At 37.6% G+C, this 17,408-nt stretch overlaps 1 protein-coding gene across 2 annotated transcripts; it reads right to left on the bottom strand.

Moving 5' to 3' along the window:
* Positions 1–4,852: 4,852 nt before the first annotated feature.
* Positions 4,853–15,185, bottom strand: SUPT4H1 (SPT4 homolog, DSIF elongation factor subunit). Of its 2 annotated transcripts, none has more exons than XM_039346278.1 (5): positions 15,046–15,179; positions 12,878–12,984; positions 8,677–8,732; positions 6,721–6,774; positions 4,853–6,279 (listed from the first exon to the last, which is right to left on the bottom strand). In XM_039346278.1, exons 1-5 carry the CDS (start codon positions 15,112–15,114, stop codon positions 6,212–6,214), a joined length of 354 nt encoding a protein of 117 aa, XP_039202212.1. In that variant the 5' UTR covers positions 15,115–15,179; the 3' UTR covers positions 4,853–6,211. The 2 variants fall into 2 exon arrangements, with proteins under 2 accessions (XP_039202212.1, XP_039202213.1); XM_039346279.1 differs by having other exon boundaries at positions 6,194–6,279; positions 15,100–15,185.
* Positions 15,186–17,408: the final 2,223 nt, after the last annotated feature.

Genomic DNA, 17,408 nt, shown 5'->3' with positions numbered 1-17,408 from the left:
ACATTATCCTGGGACACATATATTTGCCTTCATTCATGGTTCATCATGGAGAAAATAAGTCTATGTGCCACTGACATGATGCACATGAGCCATGCACAAAGTCTAATAGGTGTTTAGTAAATGACTTGATTGCTGATATGCTCTTACTGCAAAGAAATGTTTCCTAAATTAGGAAGTTGTTCAGCATGCCTAATGTTTCTGCTTTTCAGAAACTTAAATCCATTATTTTACATCTTGAGCTAGATAGAAAACAGAGCTTCTGATTGATATCCTTTCAAATATGAGATGAATGCCGTCTTATCCTCCCTTGGTCTTAAGAAGACATACATTTCCAATTACTTCAATCTCTCTTCCTAAAAGTTGTTAATCTGTCCATGCTGCCCTTCTTTGAACTTCTACTTTTTCAAAATTCTTTGTAAAGAAATGGGAAACATAATCATAAATAAATGTGTTAAGGTTAACAGACTTTTTAAAATCCTAAAAATAATTTAGGATAAGAACCAAGAGTTAGAGAAAAATCTCTTCAATTCCAAGTTCTGAAATTGGATAATTTAGTTTTGCACTGTTCACATGTGTACACTTGTATTAGAAGATGTGTTAATGTTTAAGGGCATAGATAATCAATGTATAGTCTGGGTGTATAATCAAGGTCGCAAGAAGGGAGCATTGGCAACAGAGGGATACAGGCCCTATCCATGTTTTTGAGAATCCTCAACATCTCTATTTTAAAAAGAAGAATTAAAGAGAGGATTTAAAACCCTAGGTTTCAGGAAACAGGCAAAGTCCCTGATCAACTAGGGACTTTAGAGAGATTCGTGCTGACCTACCTGCCACCTTTTCCTAATTAAAAAGTCGTGATTTTTCAGTTCAAGCCATCACCCGAGAGCTTAAACAAATTAAGATCTGGAAGTCAAAAAGTCAAATGTGAATTGACACCCATGGAGCAGACATGAGCACAGCATGAAAGCGCCAACATGACAGATCCCCTAAGGCAGGTGCTGTCAGAGGAAAACAAGGGTTAAAATGGAATAGCAGCGGTTCAGAAGCAAACCCTTCTCCTACACTGCAAATTAAAAGACATCTCTGGCCCAGAAAGAGAAAGTATACCCAGTAATTATATTTTTTTTCCATGTCATCTCAAAGGAAAGGGAGGGGACAGCAAAGCAAAAAGGAGTGGGGCAAGATGACTCCCACTGTGAGCAAATACAACTCCATTAAAGGACGCACAGATGAGCCAAAAATCCAGATTCTGAAGAGGCTGAGCCCTGTTATTAGCAGAGACATAAAACTGTACAGACCAAATTTGCTCTATCATACAGTCATGAAAACCAGCAGTTTTCTTCTCCTCTTTCTGAAACTGAGGAAACATCTTCTTGTGCCAGTCTCTCCCCCAACACCAAATTTAGTCCCATTCTGTCAATTTTTCAAAGAGTTATTCTTCAAACAAATTGAGTCCTGAGTTCCCTTATGTAATTTCCATCCACATTCTGCTGGGTGGGGAAGAATAAAAAAAGTGTTGCTATTTATATTGCATTTGTCCTTGGTAACTACCAAGCTAATGATCAAAATCCTGACTGTGGAAGAAACCTGCTCCCTAGATTTCTGGCATGCTAGCTGGATGTCAGAAGAGACAGCTTTAATTTAATATCTTGTTTTTCCACTACAACTAGTGCTTGAGGCAGCCAACAATAGCCCAGCATAAAATAATCAAGTTGCATAGAAAGATGATCACAACTGTATCAGAAAAAATATAAAATTTGTTGTTCTCCTCCATATACTACTCACAAAGTCTTAAAGCTGCAAATAAACACAGAATAGTCACTTCAAAGGATTTTTAATTCAAAATATTTCCGGTGTACAGGTAGTCCTCGACTTACACCAATTCATTTAGTGACTGTTCAGAGTTACAATGGCACTGAAAAAAGTGACTTATGACCATTTTTCACATTTAGGACCATTGCAACATCCCCATGGTTACATGATCAAAATTAAGACACTTGGCAATTGATTCATATTTATGACAGTTGCAGTGTCCTCAGGCCATGTGATCACATTTTGCAAACTTCTGACAAGCAAAGAAAATGGGGAAGCCAGATTCACTTTACAACTATATTGCTAACTTAATAACTGCAGGAATTTACTTAACAACTGTGACAAGCAAGGTCAAAAAATGGGACAAAACTCACTTAACAACTGCCTCAGTAACATAATAACAGAAGGGACATTGAAGGTCATCCAACCCCCAGTTCAAGCAGGAGATGCTATCACTTAGCCACAAAAATATTGGGCTCAATTGTCATAAGTCGAGGACTATCTGTATACTTCAGAGAACATCCCCAATTTTTATTCATTTTAAACAGAAATAAGAACTCAAGTCTAAGATAAATTAATCATCTGATGTTTAAAATAGATCTGACATGTTTCAAATACTGAGTCCCACACACTTTCTTCTTTTAATGCTTTCTTCTACAAAAACTGGTATCCAACAATGCTGTATGTTCTTTTGATGTTTTTCTCCAATGTAAAGCAGTTGCCTTTCTGCCAAAACACCAACATGTTTTTTCAGCAAGGACGTGTGTCGTTTCCTTCTCCCACACACATTCCACATTTTCCTTGAAATTTTCCTTGTATAATTAACTGTAGTTGATGTTTCTTGTTGGATAGCTTGGCATAAATATTCTAATTTCCTTTTTTTTTGTTGATATTCACAACAAGTATATTTTTTCTCTCCTTTCATAGATGTTCGACCTATGATATTTTAAGTATTCTGTAAATCTGCATTTCAAAGGCAACCCTACCAATAATTGTCATTTGAGTTATGACTCAGCTTCCGTTCCATATGAAAGAATTTGCCATACATAACAACTTTTAACTAGCAAGGCTCCAGTCATAAGTCCCAGAGCAAACATGTTTACTCATTCTTGAAAAGCTACTCTCACCTGTTCATCCTGCTCTTTCTGTCCATGCTGCAATCCCATCTATCATTCAATATGCAGCCCAGATACTTATATTAATGCACCTTCTGCACTTGTTTTCCTGTTGGCATAATATTTTCTAACTGAACAGTGCTATTGGTGTAACACAATTATTTATTACTAGATTATAGATGTTTATATTTTCTTAGCAATTTTCTAAAAAGTATTTGAAAATAGCTTCAGAATATATATATTAAATAAAAGGAGAAATAATACATACCTGTTGGACAGAAAAGATCTCCTTTCCAATCCCCTATCCCCCAATTAATCAAAGCCCTACCAAGATAGATGCTATTATGATGCAAGATGGCAATATTGCCCTGAACAATTGGCAGTCCCTCCTTCCCCAATAAACAGTAATATGGCCTATAGTATCTATCTATGTGTATATATTTGGAAAAGTGGCTGTCCCAGTGATCTCCTTCCACAGATATCATATAGATAGTCAGTCATACCAGTACATCACTTTTAGAAATTAGTGCAAGTTGTAGAAATCATCAATATATCTCATTGATTTACTGTACTAAAGATTAGAATGATCTCTTGGAGACATGCAGTTATCAAGCTATGCTAAAAAAAAGAAACCCAGGCTGGCACTGCCTCCAAGTGGCAAGAAAAAAAATCTAAAGAGAACCAAAATCTTTACATCTCATAATTTTACAGCTCTGTTCCCACCAATTGTGTCTATTCATGCATCTCTTCCATTGTCCCTATTATATTTCCATATTTGAAATACAGAGAAAAGGCCTATCATTTGGCAATGCCTTCATATGCCATGTGACAATATGAGCACTAAAGAAAGGCAGGGTGTTTGAATATTTGCCACCTTATTTCTAAAAATAATAAAGGCAGGATAGAAACAAATAAATATGGACTGAAATCAAAAGGGACTAACAAACGACTATGAAGGGCTGCTGTATGTTAAGGTGGTTTGATCATATAATGAAAACTGTAAGAAAAATGAAAGCAGTGAAGATGGATGAAGTGGCTCAATGGAGGTGGTAAGATCATCAAAAAAGTCGATTACAGAGGAAAAAGCAATGCATGGAAATGATGAAGGCGAGAGTGCAGATAGAAAAATAGAGGTACAGTAAATGTTCTTCATTTGATTTGTATCCCATCTTTTACTATTATTTTTACAAATATCTCAAGGCAACAAACATATCCAACATGTGTTCCTCCTATTTTCTTCACAACAACCTTGTGAGGTGGGTTGGACTTGGAGAGACTGGCCCGAACTCACCCAGCTGGCTTTCATGGCTAAAGCAGGACTTGAACTCAGTCTTCCGCTTTCTAGCCTGGTGCCTTAATCACCAGACCACCGGACATTCAAGTTTTGGGGTTATTGTTCTTACTCTGTCTGTGTGTTTTATAATGTTGCTCATTCCCAAAAGAATTAGGATGGTGGGTGTGAATGTATAATATCACTCATAACCTCTTGCTATTGTTCAGTGACTTCATGACACAATGAACAGGATTTTTCCAGATTGTCAATAGCTGCTTCCCTGAAGCTTTAAGCGTGCACTGGTTTGTCTCCACCAGTGATGATATTAGGCATCTTGTCTCCTGTCTTCAATTTTTCAAAGCACTGGAGTCTTCTCCAGTGATTTGTGCCTTCATGTTCAAGGTAGCTAACTTTTTGCTTCGTAATTGTTTCCACTAAGCAGTCCGATTCTGATCTAATATAAAATAACATTTCAGTTGGATATTCCACATAATATTTGGAGGGTGATAACAAAAAAGCCATTTTTTTAAAAAAATATTTCATTAGTATATGTCTGTAGAAAGTTATCACTATACATTAAAAAAACATCTGGCTGTTGAATAATGTGCCAGTGAGCAAATTTCAAAGAACAAACAAGATAAAAACACCAAAATGGAGGGCAAAAATTATTTTTAATTTCATGTAATGCAAATTACATTGCAATTAATATTATTGTTCCCAATATATTTCTTTCCTTCTTTTACACCAGATATTACAATTCAATAGCAACTTGTGATTCTGGAGTCATACTTAAAGCTTTCAGAGACTTGTGTGCAGCACTAATAAGACGTTTTAGATTTAGACCCATGTTTTAAGATATAGGCAAGCAACCTATAACCCTCAGCCATGTAATGCCCATCACGGAAAATATTACCTTCTTGTATTATTTATTTATTTACTAGGTTTTTATCCCATCTTTATTACTTTATAGTAGCTCAAGGCAGGGAACATACCTAATACTTCTTCCTCCTATTTTCCTCATGACATCTCCTGTGATTATCATCATGCCACACAAATGGCAGCAGACAACCTGCAATCTATCTCTGCCAGCCTGCTGGTCCCCTGCTGAAACTGCTGGCGTCCTGTTGCTCAGAGCAACTGGATGGTCCATAATGGACTACTAGGGATATGAGGGGAGATATATAAATGGAACCCTAACCAGAATGAGCATATGGACAAATGATCCCCATCAGAAGCTCTCCTGTCATAATTGTTCCAGCAATAATTGAAGGGAAAAGAGGTTTGGTTACCAAGATCCCAGTGAATTGAGAACTGATCACGAATCTGACCAATTTTTGCTATATTTACACAGATCTGTTACAAACTAAATTGCTTAGTTGCTCTTACAAGGAGATAGACCAATTTTTAAACGGCTTAGTATGTTGTCTGATCCCAAGCCATTTGGTTAATTTACAATTCAGTGGATACAAAAAAAAAATGAGTTGATTCAAAGATTTTCTTGTGCAAAAAGCTGCCTTATGCAAAAATATAGCAAAGTGAGGAAAACATTTAACTAATATGGAAGTCCTGAATCAAAAAATACTACTACGTATTCTATGAAAGGTAAGAGAAAACCTTATCTCTGTCTTTTATGGAATATGTAGTACTCCTCTCGGAGAAAATCCTAGAAATTGAGCCAAGGCAGTCTAGAACACCTCATCTACTACAGGAAGACAAAAAACCTTTAACAGCAAAAGCCAGAGTGCAGATTTCTGATGCTAAAACCAAATTTATTAAAAACAGCTAATAGAAATCAGAAACACTTGGGAATTAGTGGCACCTCTTCCTTAAGTCTTTCCGGAAACAACCCTTCATATCTAGCTCAAAGCCAGAAAAATGAAGCCACTAGTAGGCAGCCCGTGAGTCCTTAATAAAAACCCGACCCATGTAGAGATCATCCTCCATATCTTTAGAATAGTCCATATGGGAAAAGGAAGCTGGAAAGACACAATATTTGAGGAACCAGATATTCTTAGGTCTTTATGGCTGTATCCCGAGATTTGTAGACCACTCCACGGCTCTTCAACTCCCGTACAATGCCTGCAACAACAACAAACATATCTATTAATTTAATGGACATGGATGAAGTACAGGTGATCCTTGCTTACCACCCACTTGTTCAGTGACCATTCAAAGTTACAATGGTGCTAAACAAGAAGACCCATGATTGGTCTTTAAAGCTACGGCCATTGCAGTGCCCTTGCTCAACAGTAAACAGGCACAAATTTCTAATGCAATTGTTGGATTTTTAGAAATTTAGAAATCTCCAAATCCTAGTCCTCCAGAAGAGGATTCTGTAGATCAGGGGACCCCAATCCCCAGGCCGTACAAATAGCAGGCCAGTGCACACGCTTGTGCAGCTGAACTTGTGTGAGTGGCAGGTTGGCGTGCCCCACACGCATGTGTTGGCCCACCACTTGCGCAGTCCAGTTCCCCTCTCCCCACCTGGGCCGCCAAGCCGTAAAGGCTGCTGTAGATTACCTTGGGGCAAACGGCCAGTCACTGACACAGCATACACGCCTGGCTTGAAATTACCTAAGAAAGCAGGAACAAATATGAATTATGACTGCTGAGGATTGCAGTGTGAAATAATATTTTTATTTGTTTGTATCCCTTCTTGTTGTTGTTGTGCCATATCCGTTATTGGAAGTTGGCGCTCATGTTGGCGATCCTGTTTTTATCAGCAGCCGCACGAAAAAGTGCTGCTGAGTTTTGTCCAAACCAGTCCCTTAGATTTCAAGTTTGTTTCCCTCCTTTATTATTTTTACAAATAATTCAAGGCAGCGAATATATCCAACACACCTTCCTCCTTCTATTTTCCCCACAACAACCCTGTGAGATGGATTGGATTATGAGAGAGCAACTAGTCCAGTCACCCAGCTAATTTCCATGGCTAAACAGAACTTGAACTCAGGGTCTTCTATTTAATAATATGGCTTAAGTAACATAACTTTCAGGAAGGGTATCCATGTCAGTTGTCAGAAAGTTTGTTTAAAATATAGTTATGTTGTTGTAAAATGCACTGTATAGTTTTGATACTTGTACAGCACAGTACTGATTGAAGATAATTAACACTCTAATGTTTACACAAATGTAGACAACTGAGGATAAAAAAATAATAATATACCAATACTGATTACAAACTGAAATATCAATAATAATCATAAAACTATTTGCCTATAACATCCATAATTAATTATAACATTTAAAAACTGCTTCAAAATGTTCAAAGTATTTGCTGACCTGTAAAACACTAAAAATTTTGATCTTAAGCTGTTTACATAGCATTAAGGTTATCACTCTATTGTTACTTAAAGTTTTTTGTGCATGTTGATAAAGGAAAAAGGCAAAGCAAGCTTGAAAACAAATGAAACACCAGAACGTTTAAAAAAGAGACTATTCAATTTCTAACTTACCCCTTTTTATGCATCTGCTAATTTACCATATTTGTAAACATTTGGTATTCTTAAAAGTCAGACTACAAATGCTTATATTTGCCATGTTGCTTGATGTATGTGTGGAAACCATTTATGCTCAACTTCTGTTGTGTATATATACTGTTAATTTTGCCACTGCTGTATATTTTCCAAGTTTAAGTTCCCACTTAGCTATTATCAGGATTATATTTTTCTTCAAGTATTAAGCAATATTTATTCTTGCTTTGTAAGCATGTCATTTAATTACATTCCTTGTACAAAGTTAAATGTTAAATAAAGCCATTAAAAAAGTTCAAAATTGAACAAGGGTGCTAAAACCCAGATTTAGTTTAAAAATGTTTTAGGATTGTTTCAAGTGTAAACACAATTCCAAGAGACTGAAAATAATTAAGACCAATTAAAGCTAGTATCTGAATCCTCCTGAGTTCTGCAGAACAAATACAAACGCAAATAATGCATCTACCATCACTTTTTCAAATAATGTCATCACTCTATTTGCCAATGAACATTTATGTTTCAAATGTTCAATTAATGCTTTTAAATGCCATGCTTTGAGTTGACAGTGTCAAGTTCAAAGAAATCAATTTGACTAACACTAGGAGTGTCCTCCAAAAGTGTAACTATGAATCTCCCTGGGTTTTGAATTTTTTTCTCACAGTTGAAGCATATTCCACGGGCTGATGCTTCACTCCTGAGTCATAATGATGTTTTGTTAACCGTTATTTTATTGAGAAGACATTCTTATAACACAAAATTGCTAGCAAATTTCAGCTCCTGAAGTTGTCATCTCTGCTATCAGTCTGGGAGGCACTCCTCTTGCAGAAAGTTTCCAATACTGAAAAGCATCAATAACGTGACTTACATGTTCCTGTAGACAAAAATTTCCCTTTCAGTAGTCCACTACTTGTCCTTAATTTATTCATCAATCTTTCTTAAACTTGAAAGTGGACCAAAATATAATTTAATTGTATAATTAAAAATAAGGTGGATGAAAACTTACTGATCCGTTGCCATTTGGAGACCCAACTGTCCTCGGGACTCATCATTGCAATAATGCTGCAGGAAGACAAATAAAGTCAGAAAACTGGGGGGGGGGGTGTGTGTAAAAAAAACAGACAAAACTGAATTTCTGTATTTTGGGGACACCCTCTGTTTCAGGGGTCCCTTACGTTATTTGTCTCTAGTGATGACAAACCTACTGCAGAATTAGCTTGAATATCTTCTTCATGAAGCTCTAACTAAAGTGGTGTTGAAATTAAGAAGAAATGAATCAGTAGAAGGAAGAGCCGTTAAGTGCACAAGAACAGAAAGATATAACAAAAGAAACACCAAGTGAAAGTAAAAGAGAAAGAGGAGGAAGAGGAGGAGGAGGAGGAGAAAAAAGGAAAAGGAGAAAAAGAAGGAATTATATATACAGTAGAAGATACGAATGACAGCTAAATAGAACTTGGGGCAGGCTTAGAAATATTAAGAGATTTGCTTAGCCAAAACAGCAGCAATAAGATTTCAGCCTCTCTGGGAAATATTGTTAGTTCAAAATTTATAAAATAAAAATGGAGGATGGACAACAAAAGATGCAATTTGAGGCACTATAAGAACTAGAATGGAGGACTGGAAGGGTGAATGGAGGTGACAAAAGACTGGAAATAAGGTAAAACAATAAGCAGAAGATCCTGGATGCTGGATCAGGACTTCTGACCAATTGCCAACCCCAGGCTACTGTTTGGTTAACTGAGGAGCTATTGGAAGGAAGTAACTAAAAAATTCCCAAACAAAGTAGACACAATTGAGTATTGGTAAGAGTTCCAACTAAGTTTACAATGAGATTATTGAAATGACATTTTTCTCTGTACTTATTGTGTCTGCAAATTCCTGTGTAGCAGACGAATTATAAGTTATCTGGGAGTCCTTTACAGAAAAAAATGGGTGCATCTGAACACCTGCAGGGATACAGGATGAATGAGCCAACCAAATTGCCAAGTTTCGTGGCAAACAACATCTCTTGTATCTGCTGTCCACTGCAGTAAGCAAAATGTCTTCTGGTGTAATCTGAGATTCTTTTGCTCTTATGGAGCCAAAAGTGATGGTTGGGTCTTCTGTAGTAGACTGAATTCTGCCAACTGTCTGATCCATGTTCTCTTGAAGTCCTCAGATACTTAGACAGTGCATGGCCCTATGAGAAAATCAATGGCTCTCTGAGAGAGCTTGTAGTGAGAGGTGGAGGTATACTCTTTCTTTGAGAGGCCTTCCCTACCTCAACGATCTCTGACAACTTTCATCCAGTTTCCTACTTTCTCTTCCCAGTGAAGATTGTAAGGAGATATTGGTGAAGCAGCTACAAAAGATTCTGGACAAAACCAATTACTTGAAAACCCTCCTTTATGCCTGGATATCCAGACCACCCCCTCTTTCCTGTATTTTTGGAGAACTACAAAATATGGCTCTTCCAAAAGGCATATGTGGATGAATAAAATGGTAGTTTGGTGTACAGTGGTACCACAGTATTCAACTGCTTCACAACTCATCAGATTTGGTACTCAACACTTTTTGATACAAAAACGTTGTCCTGCCCCTAGTCATTGTTCGTTTGGTACTGTGATAAGAAAAGAAAGACGGCCATGGAGAACAGACAGGAAGTTGGCCAGGCTGGGGAGGTCATTACAAAAGGAAGAGGGGGCAGCCGTAGAGAGCAGAATGGAAATTAGCCATGCTGGAAATGTTACTCACATAGGAAAAGAGACAGACAGGAAGTCCTTCCTGGCCAAAACAAAGGATCATGTGATAGGTCATGTGGTTTGTTTGGCACCCATCATTTTTAGTACTTGTCACGCCTCCCAGAATCAATTAAGGCTGAGGCCTTTGAACCATGGTGCTGGAGAAGACTCCTGCGAGTCCCTTGGACTGCAAGGCGTTCAAACCGGTCAATCCCAGAAGAGATCAACCCCGACTGCTCTTTAGAAGGCCAGATCCTGAAGTTGAAACTCAAATACTTTGGCCACCTAATGAGAAGGAAGGACTCATTGGAGAAGGACCTAATGCTGGGAAAGATTGAGGGCAATAGAAGAAGGGGACGACAGAGAATGAGATGGCTGGATGGAGTCACTGAAGCAGTAGGTGTGAACTTAAATGGACTCCAGAAGATGGTAGAGGACAGGAAGACCTGGATGAACGTTGTCCATGGGGTCGCGATGGGTCGGACACGACTTCGCAATTAACAACAACAACAAAACCAAGTACCACTGCAGTTGTTAAGGCATCAAGCAAGAAACAGGAGACTGAGATTGATGCCTTAACAATTAAAGTGGTACTTCCAGGAGGGTTTTAATGAAATTAATACATGCAGCATGCTGACTCTGTAAACCGCTTACAGAGGGCTGTAAAGCACTGTGAAGCAGTATATAAGTTTAAATACTATTGCTATTTAAGTTAGTAATAACAAAAGTAATATAACATATCTAATTATACTATGGGATTCCCAAATCAGTAAATATTAATAGACATAATAGGAACCCTATTTTGGGTATATAACAGTATGAGCCAGAAGCAATTACAATAGCAGAGAAGTTGCCCAAAACAAAAAACAGGAAGGGAAGGGAATAAGCGATAAGGAGCACAGACTACACTAGAATTAGAAACAAAGTTTCTTTGTTCAAATTGTTGTCTTGTACAATTCCCAAAGGAAAAAAGAAAGTTATACAAATTACTATGTATAATCAAGGCCAACTTGATAAATGAACTATTGCTTATTCCTAAAAGAGTAAACAGCACGTATCAGTTTTTGTCTTCTTCTCTAAAAGAACACGCTGTAGCTACAGATCAATAAAATTTGAAACAATTTGTCATCTGTTTCTTATATTCAGGGGGGGAAGGTTTTTGCTACAATATTCTCTTCCAGTTAGCAGTTTTCCTAGATTTTTGGTAAAGATCACTTTCAACTTTTTAAAGGGAGATTTTTTTTTTCAAGAGATCCACAGCTTTACTAAAATGTATGAACCTTTCTTATGGGTAATATCATGATCCATAATAGTTGTATTAATTCAAAATCTATGTAAAAAAACGCCCCTATTTAATTCTCATGAATCCAGTCATACTTTTCCTGTAGGCCAAGGGTGGATAACTTACAAACTGCAGACCCTACAACTCTTTTTTGAAGTTCTGAACTCTCTTTCCTTCACATAAGATCACGTTGCTGAAATTTGTTGACAAACTGCCAGTGGTATCATTTTCTGAATTCATTTTTCCAAGTAAGAAGGTGATAAGTCTTCATTCAGCAACTGACAATTAGGACCAGCAACTTAATTGTTAAATGAAGTAGTCACTAAATGAAACCACAACTTTGGCAATAGTCTTACTTCAGCTTTCTTTTGCTCTGCAGACCTGCAAAGGTCATAAGGAGGATGAGGATTGTTAGTAAAGTTACTTTTTTATCATCACTGCTAATTGTAAGGCAGTTGCTAAATGAGGATTCCTTGTTATAATAATAAAACATGAAACACTGAATGTGAAAGATTATCTGTCCCATTGCTGATTCTGCACAATTGCAAATTCATTCAGGGATAGTAACTATAAGAAGAGTACTTCATTTTGCATCTGAGTTTGATATCTAGAAACTATAGTCAAAATGCAGCTTGGGGAAGAGCAATTCTGCATTTCCTATCTGCTGTATTTAAGTCACAACAAAGTTAAAATTATACAAATGAGATTCAAGGGATATTATGTTTGCAACATATATAATCAGTGACAAGATGGGATAACTTGCAGGAGCAATTTGTATTACTGGCACATAATCTAAGATCATTCCTATAGTAACTTTCCATTGCTGAAGAGTTCAACAATACCCTATTTAATTTTGCATACTAAAGATTAGACATGGCCTTTACATTTTTTAAAGGGGGCTAATAAAATGGATGGGTCAGATCGTGCAGATGGAAAAAACTTGGTTTTCTGAGTACTTATCTTTTACAATATTATAACATCAAGCTAGAAGGTTAGTAAACAAACTTTTTTTTAAAAAATATCAGTGGCATATTTTCTAAAAAGGAAAAACTCTGCTAAACATTATTATCTAACCAATTTATTAAACAATAATTATAACTAGCAACAGCAAAAAAAAATGCTGGATACCAGTCCTATATCTCACCCTCAAGGCTTATTTGAAAACAACTGTGACAATTATGTGGGGAGTTGACACAGGCACTTACCCATCGAAAGAAGAACTAGTACAATCGTAAACCATCTCACGGTTCCCCTTCATCTGGAGATAGGAGTCACAGTTGTCACAACCATCAAACTCAAACTGATCAATAGTCTGGTGAAGAAGAAAAAAATTATAACAGAAAAATCAGAAGTATTGCTACTAGAGGACAAGTACATTTAAATTAGGAGCATCCTCTAAGGTTCCAGTGTATCTTTTTCTACAGTCCTGACTTCAATAATGGGAAATATATTTGCTGCAATTAGTTGCAAAAATTGCTTTCGGCAAAAAAAAAAAAAAAAAAAAAGAATTCGTCATATTTATATTAAAAGCACACCTCCCAACTTTCCCTTGCTTTTAGCCCTTCAATATGCTTTTCCTTTGCAACTTCCTTCTCATTTTATAACTAAGTATGGATCAACAATACAATAAGTTGCTCCAGAGATTTTTTTCAGTACAGTTGTTATTCATTTCCTAACTTTCCTCTCAGATATTAGTACACAACTTTCTCCCATTTTCATTTTGAATAACCATGGTTGTTGGAAGAGACTAAAAATAATATGACTAGTCAATTAGTACAGCAAATAAGTAAAAATCTAAAGTCACAGCTTGTGCTCATTGTAAAAATTTAAAGCTCTTTAAATTAAAAGGGAAAAAGATTTACTATTACAGGGGACACATATTAAAATTGGCTTTTAAAATTAAACATGATACAAAGAAATCAAAGTTGTTTTCTTCTTCACATTTAATACTGGGATTTAAGCTATCCACTGAAGTTTGAGGTGGATAAGAGGAAATACAGCTTATAAAGATAAAAACAGCCCATGTAGGTAGTGATGTGTGACAAGTTTTTATGAAACCTCAGAAGTGAATTATGTCTGAATAGTAGTATTCTGAGTATCTCTACCACTCTTTAACATGTGGTTTATTAATTTGATTTACATGTGTCATCCAAGTAGATAGCACTTAATCAATATTAGCTGAATTGGAAAAAGTGGTTAACACTTGGCTGGGAGACCACCAGGAAACCCCAGTACTATAGACTAGCTTAAAAATTTAAAAAAATAAGAAAGCGAAGGCAAAGCACTTCTACATTATTGCTAAGGAAAGGTCAAAAAATGGGATTTTTTACCTTTATCTATTCAGATCTATGTTCAAATCAGTTGAAGAAGGGAAAACTATACTTTCTACATAAATAATTGCTATTGAACATTTATTAGAGGAAGGCTTTATGAAGATTTCCAAATGCAAATCTGACTTGTTACTCTGGAATTCATGGTGCTTTCTTATCATTTCAGATTACAATCCAATTTGTTACATATTATTCGAAATGATGAATATCAGTAAAAACACAATTACCCATATTTGCAAACAATGTAGTAGAGGAACAAGGGTAAAGCATTTAAAAAACTAAACACATTCAACAGTATTCACAGCAAGCAAACTAAAATTCCAAGCAAATAATTTTAGAAAGTATTTACTGAATGGGAGAAAGGAGGGGAAGGGTACTGCTGTATGTCAACCTATCTGAGAGACAAGCTTTGAAGTGGGGGAAGGCTGCCAAATATGCCCCAGCTATTGCTGGAGCTACGTCGGACGCATTTTACGATGACGAAAAGGCTCTAAATACTGGGAAGGGTGGAAGGCAAGAGAAGAGGAAGACCACAGCAAGGTGGATGGACTCAGTTAGTGGTGATGGACGCGCCGTTTAAGTAGAATAGAATATCTTTATTGTCATTGTGTGACTCACAACGAAATTAAGTACTCACAACGAAATTGAGTAAAGACCAGGTTAGGGACAGATCGTCATGGAGAAAAATCTACCACGAGGTGGCCAGAAGTCAAAAACCATTTGATGGCACATAATCAACTGCTGGAACGGAGAGAAAAGGAACAAAAACCCCTGGTCTATTGGGTGGGATGACTTTCACCGACAATGTCACTTAAGGGATAGCCTCCTTCTCACAATCGGATATTTCAAGAGACAACACCATAGAGATAAACAAGGTGCTGGGCTAGGAAAGCCATCGTCGGCAAAGAAAAAAAAAACCACCAACGTGGTCTCCCAGGACTTACACGTCCCCGACCCAACCTAGAAATATATTGAGCGCAGTACTATTCCGACTAGATTTTTTTTAAAAAAGGAATTTCCGCTTCGCTAAACGGAAGGCACACCTTGACCAATGAGCACAGCAAGCAAGCCCTCAAGTGCCGCAGATCTTTAGGTACCGTTTCCAACGCCATGACCACCACCAACCGGCAGCATACACCTAAGGGAAGAAAGCAGACAGCCAAACACACGTCACTTCCCTCACCAAAAGGCTTCCACTATAGTACTGTGCCGCTCTGGGAGTTCTCTCGTTTTACTCCTGAGAGACGCATGCGCACAACTCTGTGTGCGTGTGTGAGATGAACTGGTGTCATTCAGCAATGGCGCGTTGCGTTATTCGATGCTGTTTTGTGCGCAAGCGCCCGAATAATTCATAAGCTCCGCCTCTAGAAACTGAGCGATGGTTTTACCGATTGTAGTCACGCGACGTTTCGATAGGGGAAAAAGATCTTGCCGCCAAAATCGAACTTTCACTTTGGTGTAGTAGTGTGATTCTTTTTGCCTCTGACAAGTGTACACTATAAATTGTTTTGGAAAGAGTCATTTAAATATTTTTAATTTTATTTCATGTGTCACTTAAATTGTTCGAAATTAACTTTGGAATATTTGATGGCAATTGGTGCTATCAAGGTACGTTAAATATCGATTTGCCCTGGTAAGTCTGTCTATCCCAGGGGTAGGCAAGCTTGGCTCATAAAAGAGCCAAGGTTGCTTACCTCTGGTCTGTTCTGTTAAAAAAAAAAAAAAAAGCACAAGAAGCCCTGCTGATGAGAATCCTTCCTCCCAAAATGAGAATGATAGGAATGAGAGACTTTGAGAGTCTTCTAATCTAGTCCAACCCCCAACCCAAGGCATATCATCTTGGACCATGGTTGTTCAAGTCTTTTCTTTAAAACCTCCAGGAATGGAACGCCCATAACTCCTGGAGGCCAGCTGTTCCACTGCTATCAGAACTGTCTTATTTTCAGACAGGATCTTCCTCTGACAAGCTCCTACCCATTGCTTCTTGTCCTACCTTTAGGTGGTACGGAGAATAAATCAATGTCCTCTTCCCTGTGGCAGCTCTTCAAGTATTGAATGTGGAGCAGTTAGCATGTCTTCTCTTGTACCATGAGTACAGAAACCGTTTTCACATTAGAAATTGTGTCCTTCATTCCTTCCAACATACACCACTAATATTTGCTGCATTTGCACGTCATTTTCCCATCATTTAACACTTGAGTATTTTTTCATTTTGATATGTGATTTGCAATTGTTCATTGCATTCCTTTCATTCGCTCAGGATAACATCTCTGGGATTTATAAAATGGCACAGGTTGACTACATATATTACTTATTCAGGGTGATCTGTTATTTCTATATGTGCATGTTGAATTTATCTATTTATCTCACAGGCAGTTTCATTGGAACGCAAATATTGAAATATCCATGATCCAATAAAATTCAAAAATAATAAAACAATGTAGATAATTTTAAAAAGCATATCAAACCTCAAATGCTCTCTGGAAAAGTCTGTCTTCCAGAAGGCAAGTAAGGTCAGGCTAAAATAAATGCAGGTCATTCCAGAGAACTGGGACTAATATAGAAAAGAGACATCTCTGTGCTTCAGTATCCCTACCTCCCAAAAGTGGCAAACCACCAGCTTTTTTCATGGTAAGATCAAATGGGTTTGGCCAAGTCTAGTGGATGATTACAATTTTGAAGAAAAGTTGGTGCCAAGCCATTTTAAGAGCATAGAATAACCCAAAGCACATATTCCGGTATTCCCTGAGGATGGGCTCCAGCACGAGTCCAAAAGCTCTGGTCCTGGTGACTGCCCCAGATTGGTCTTGCATAAGAGTTTTGATTAACACCAGTACTCCAAAGCCTCCATGAAGCTCATCCAGGGCTCATAGCACAACAGTAATGGGCTCCCATTGATGAACATACACAGGCTAATGCAATTTGGACCACTGTGGCTTTCAAAGCAGTCCCTTTGTAAGTACATTTCAGTAGTATAGTTGATGATGGGGGCATGACTGCCCCAGATTGGTCTTGCATAAGAGTTTTGATTAACACCAGTACTCCAAAGCCTCCATGAAGCTCATCCAGGGCTCATAGCACAACAGTAATGGGCTCCCATTGATGAACATACACAGGCTAATGCAATTTGGACCACTGTGGCTTTCAAAGCAATCCCTTTGTAAGTACATTTCAGTAGTATAGTTGATGATGGGGGCATGAATAACTGTAGCAAGACCCTCTCGCCATACATAGGTCCACAACTATGTGCAATACTGTAAAGACTCCCTGGCTATACCTCCCATCTGCTGTTGAAGAAGGAGCAGCAACTCCAAGTCTTGAAGTCAGCCTTTAGGGGTAGTGCTTCCTGACCACGAGGCAACATTGAAGCCATACAGATATCATAATGGACAAATAGGATTCTGTC

The sequence above is a fragment of the Crotalus tigris genome, unplaced genomic scaffold (assembly GCF_016545835.1).
Source record: "Crotalus tigris isolate CLP2741 ecotype Arizona unplaced genomic scaffold, ASM1654583v1 scf7180000017987.690289119674:8195010, whole genome shotgun sequence".
Classification (NCBI taxonomy): Eukaryota; Metazoa; Chordata; class Lepidosauria; order Squamata; family Viperidae; genus Crotalus; species Crotalus tigris.
Note: the sequence above shows the minus strand (reverse complement) of the source record. Positions and strands in the feature narration are given on the sequence as shown.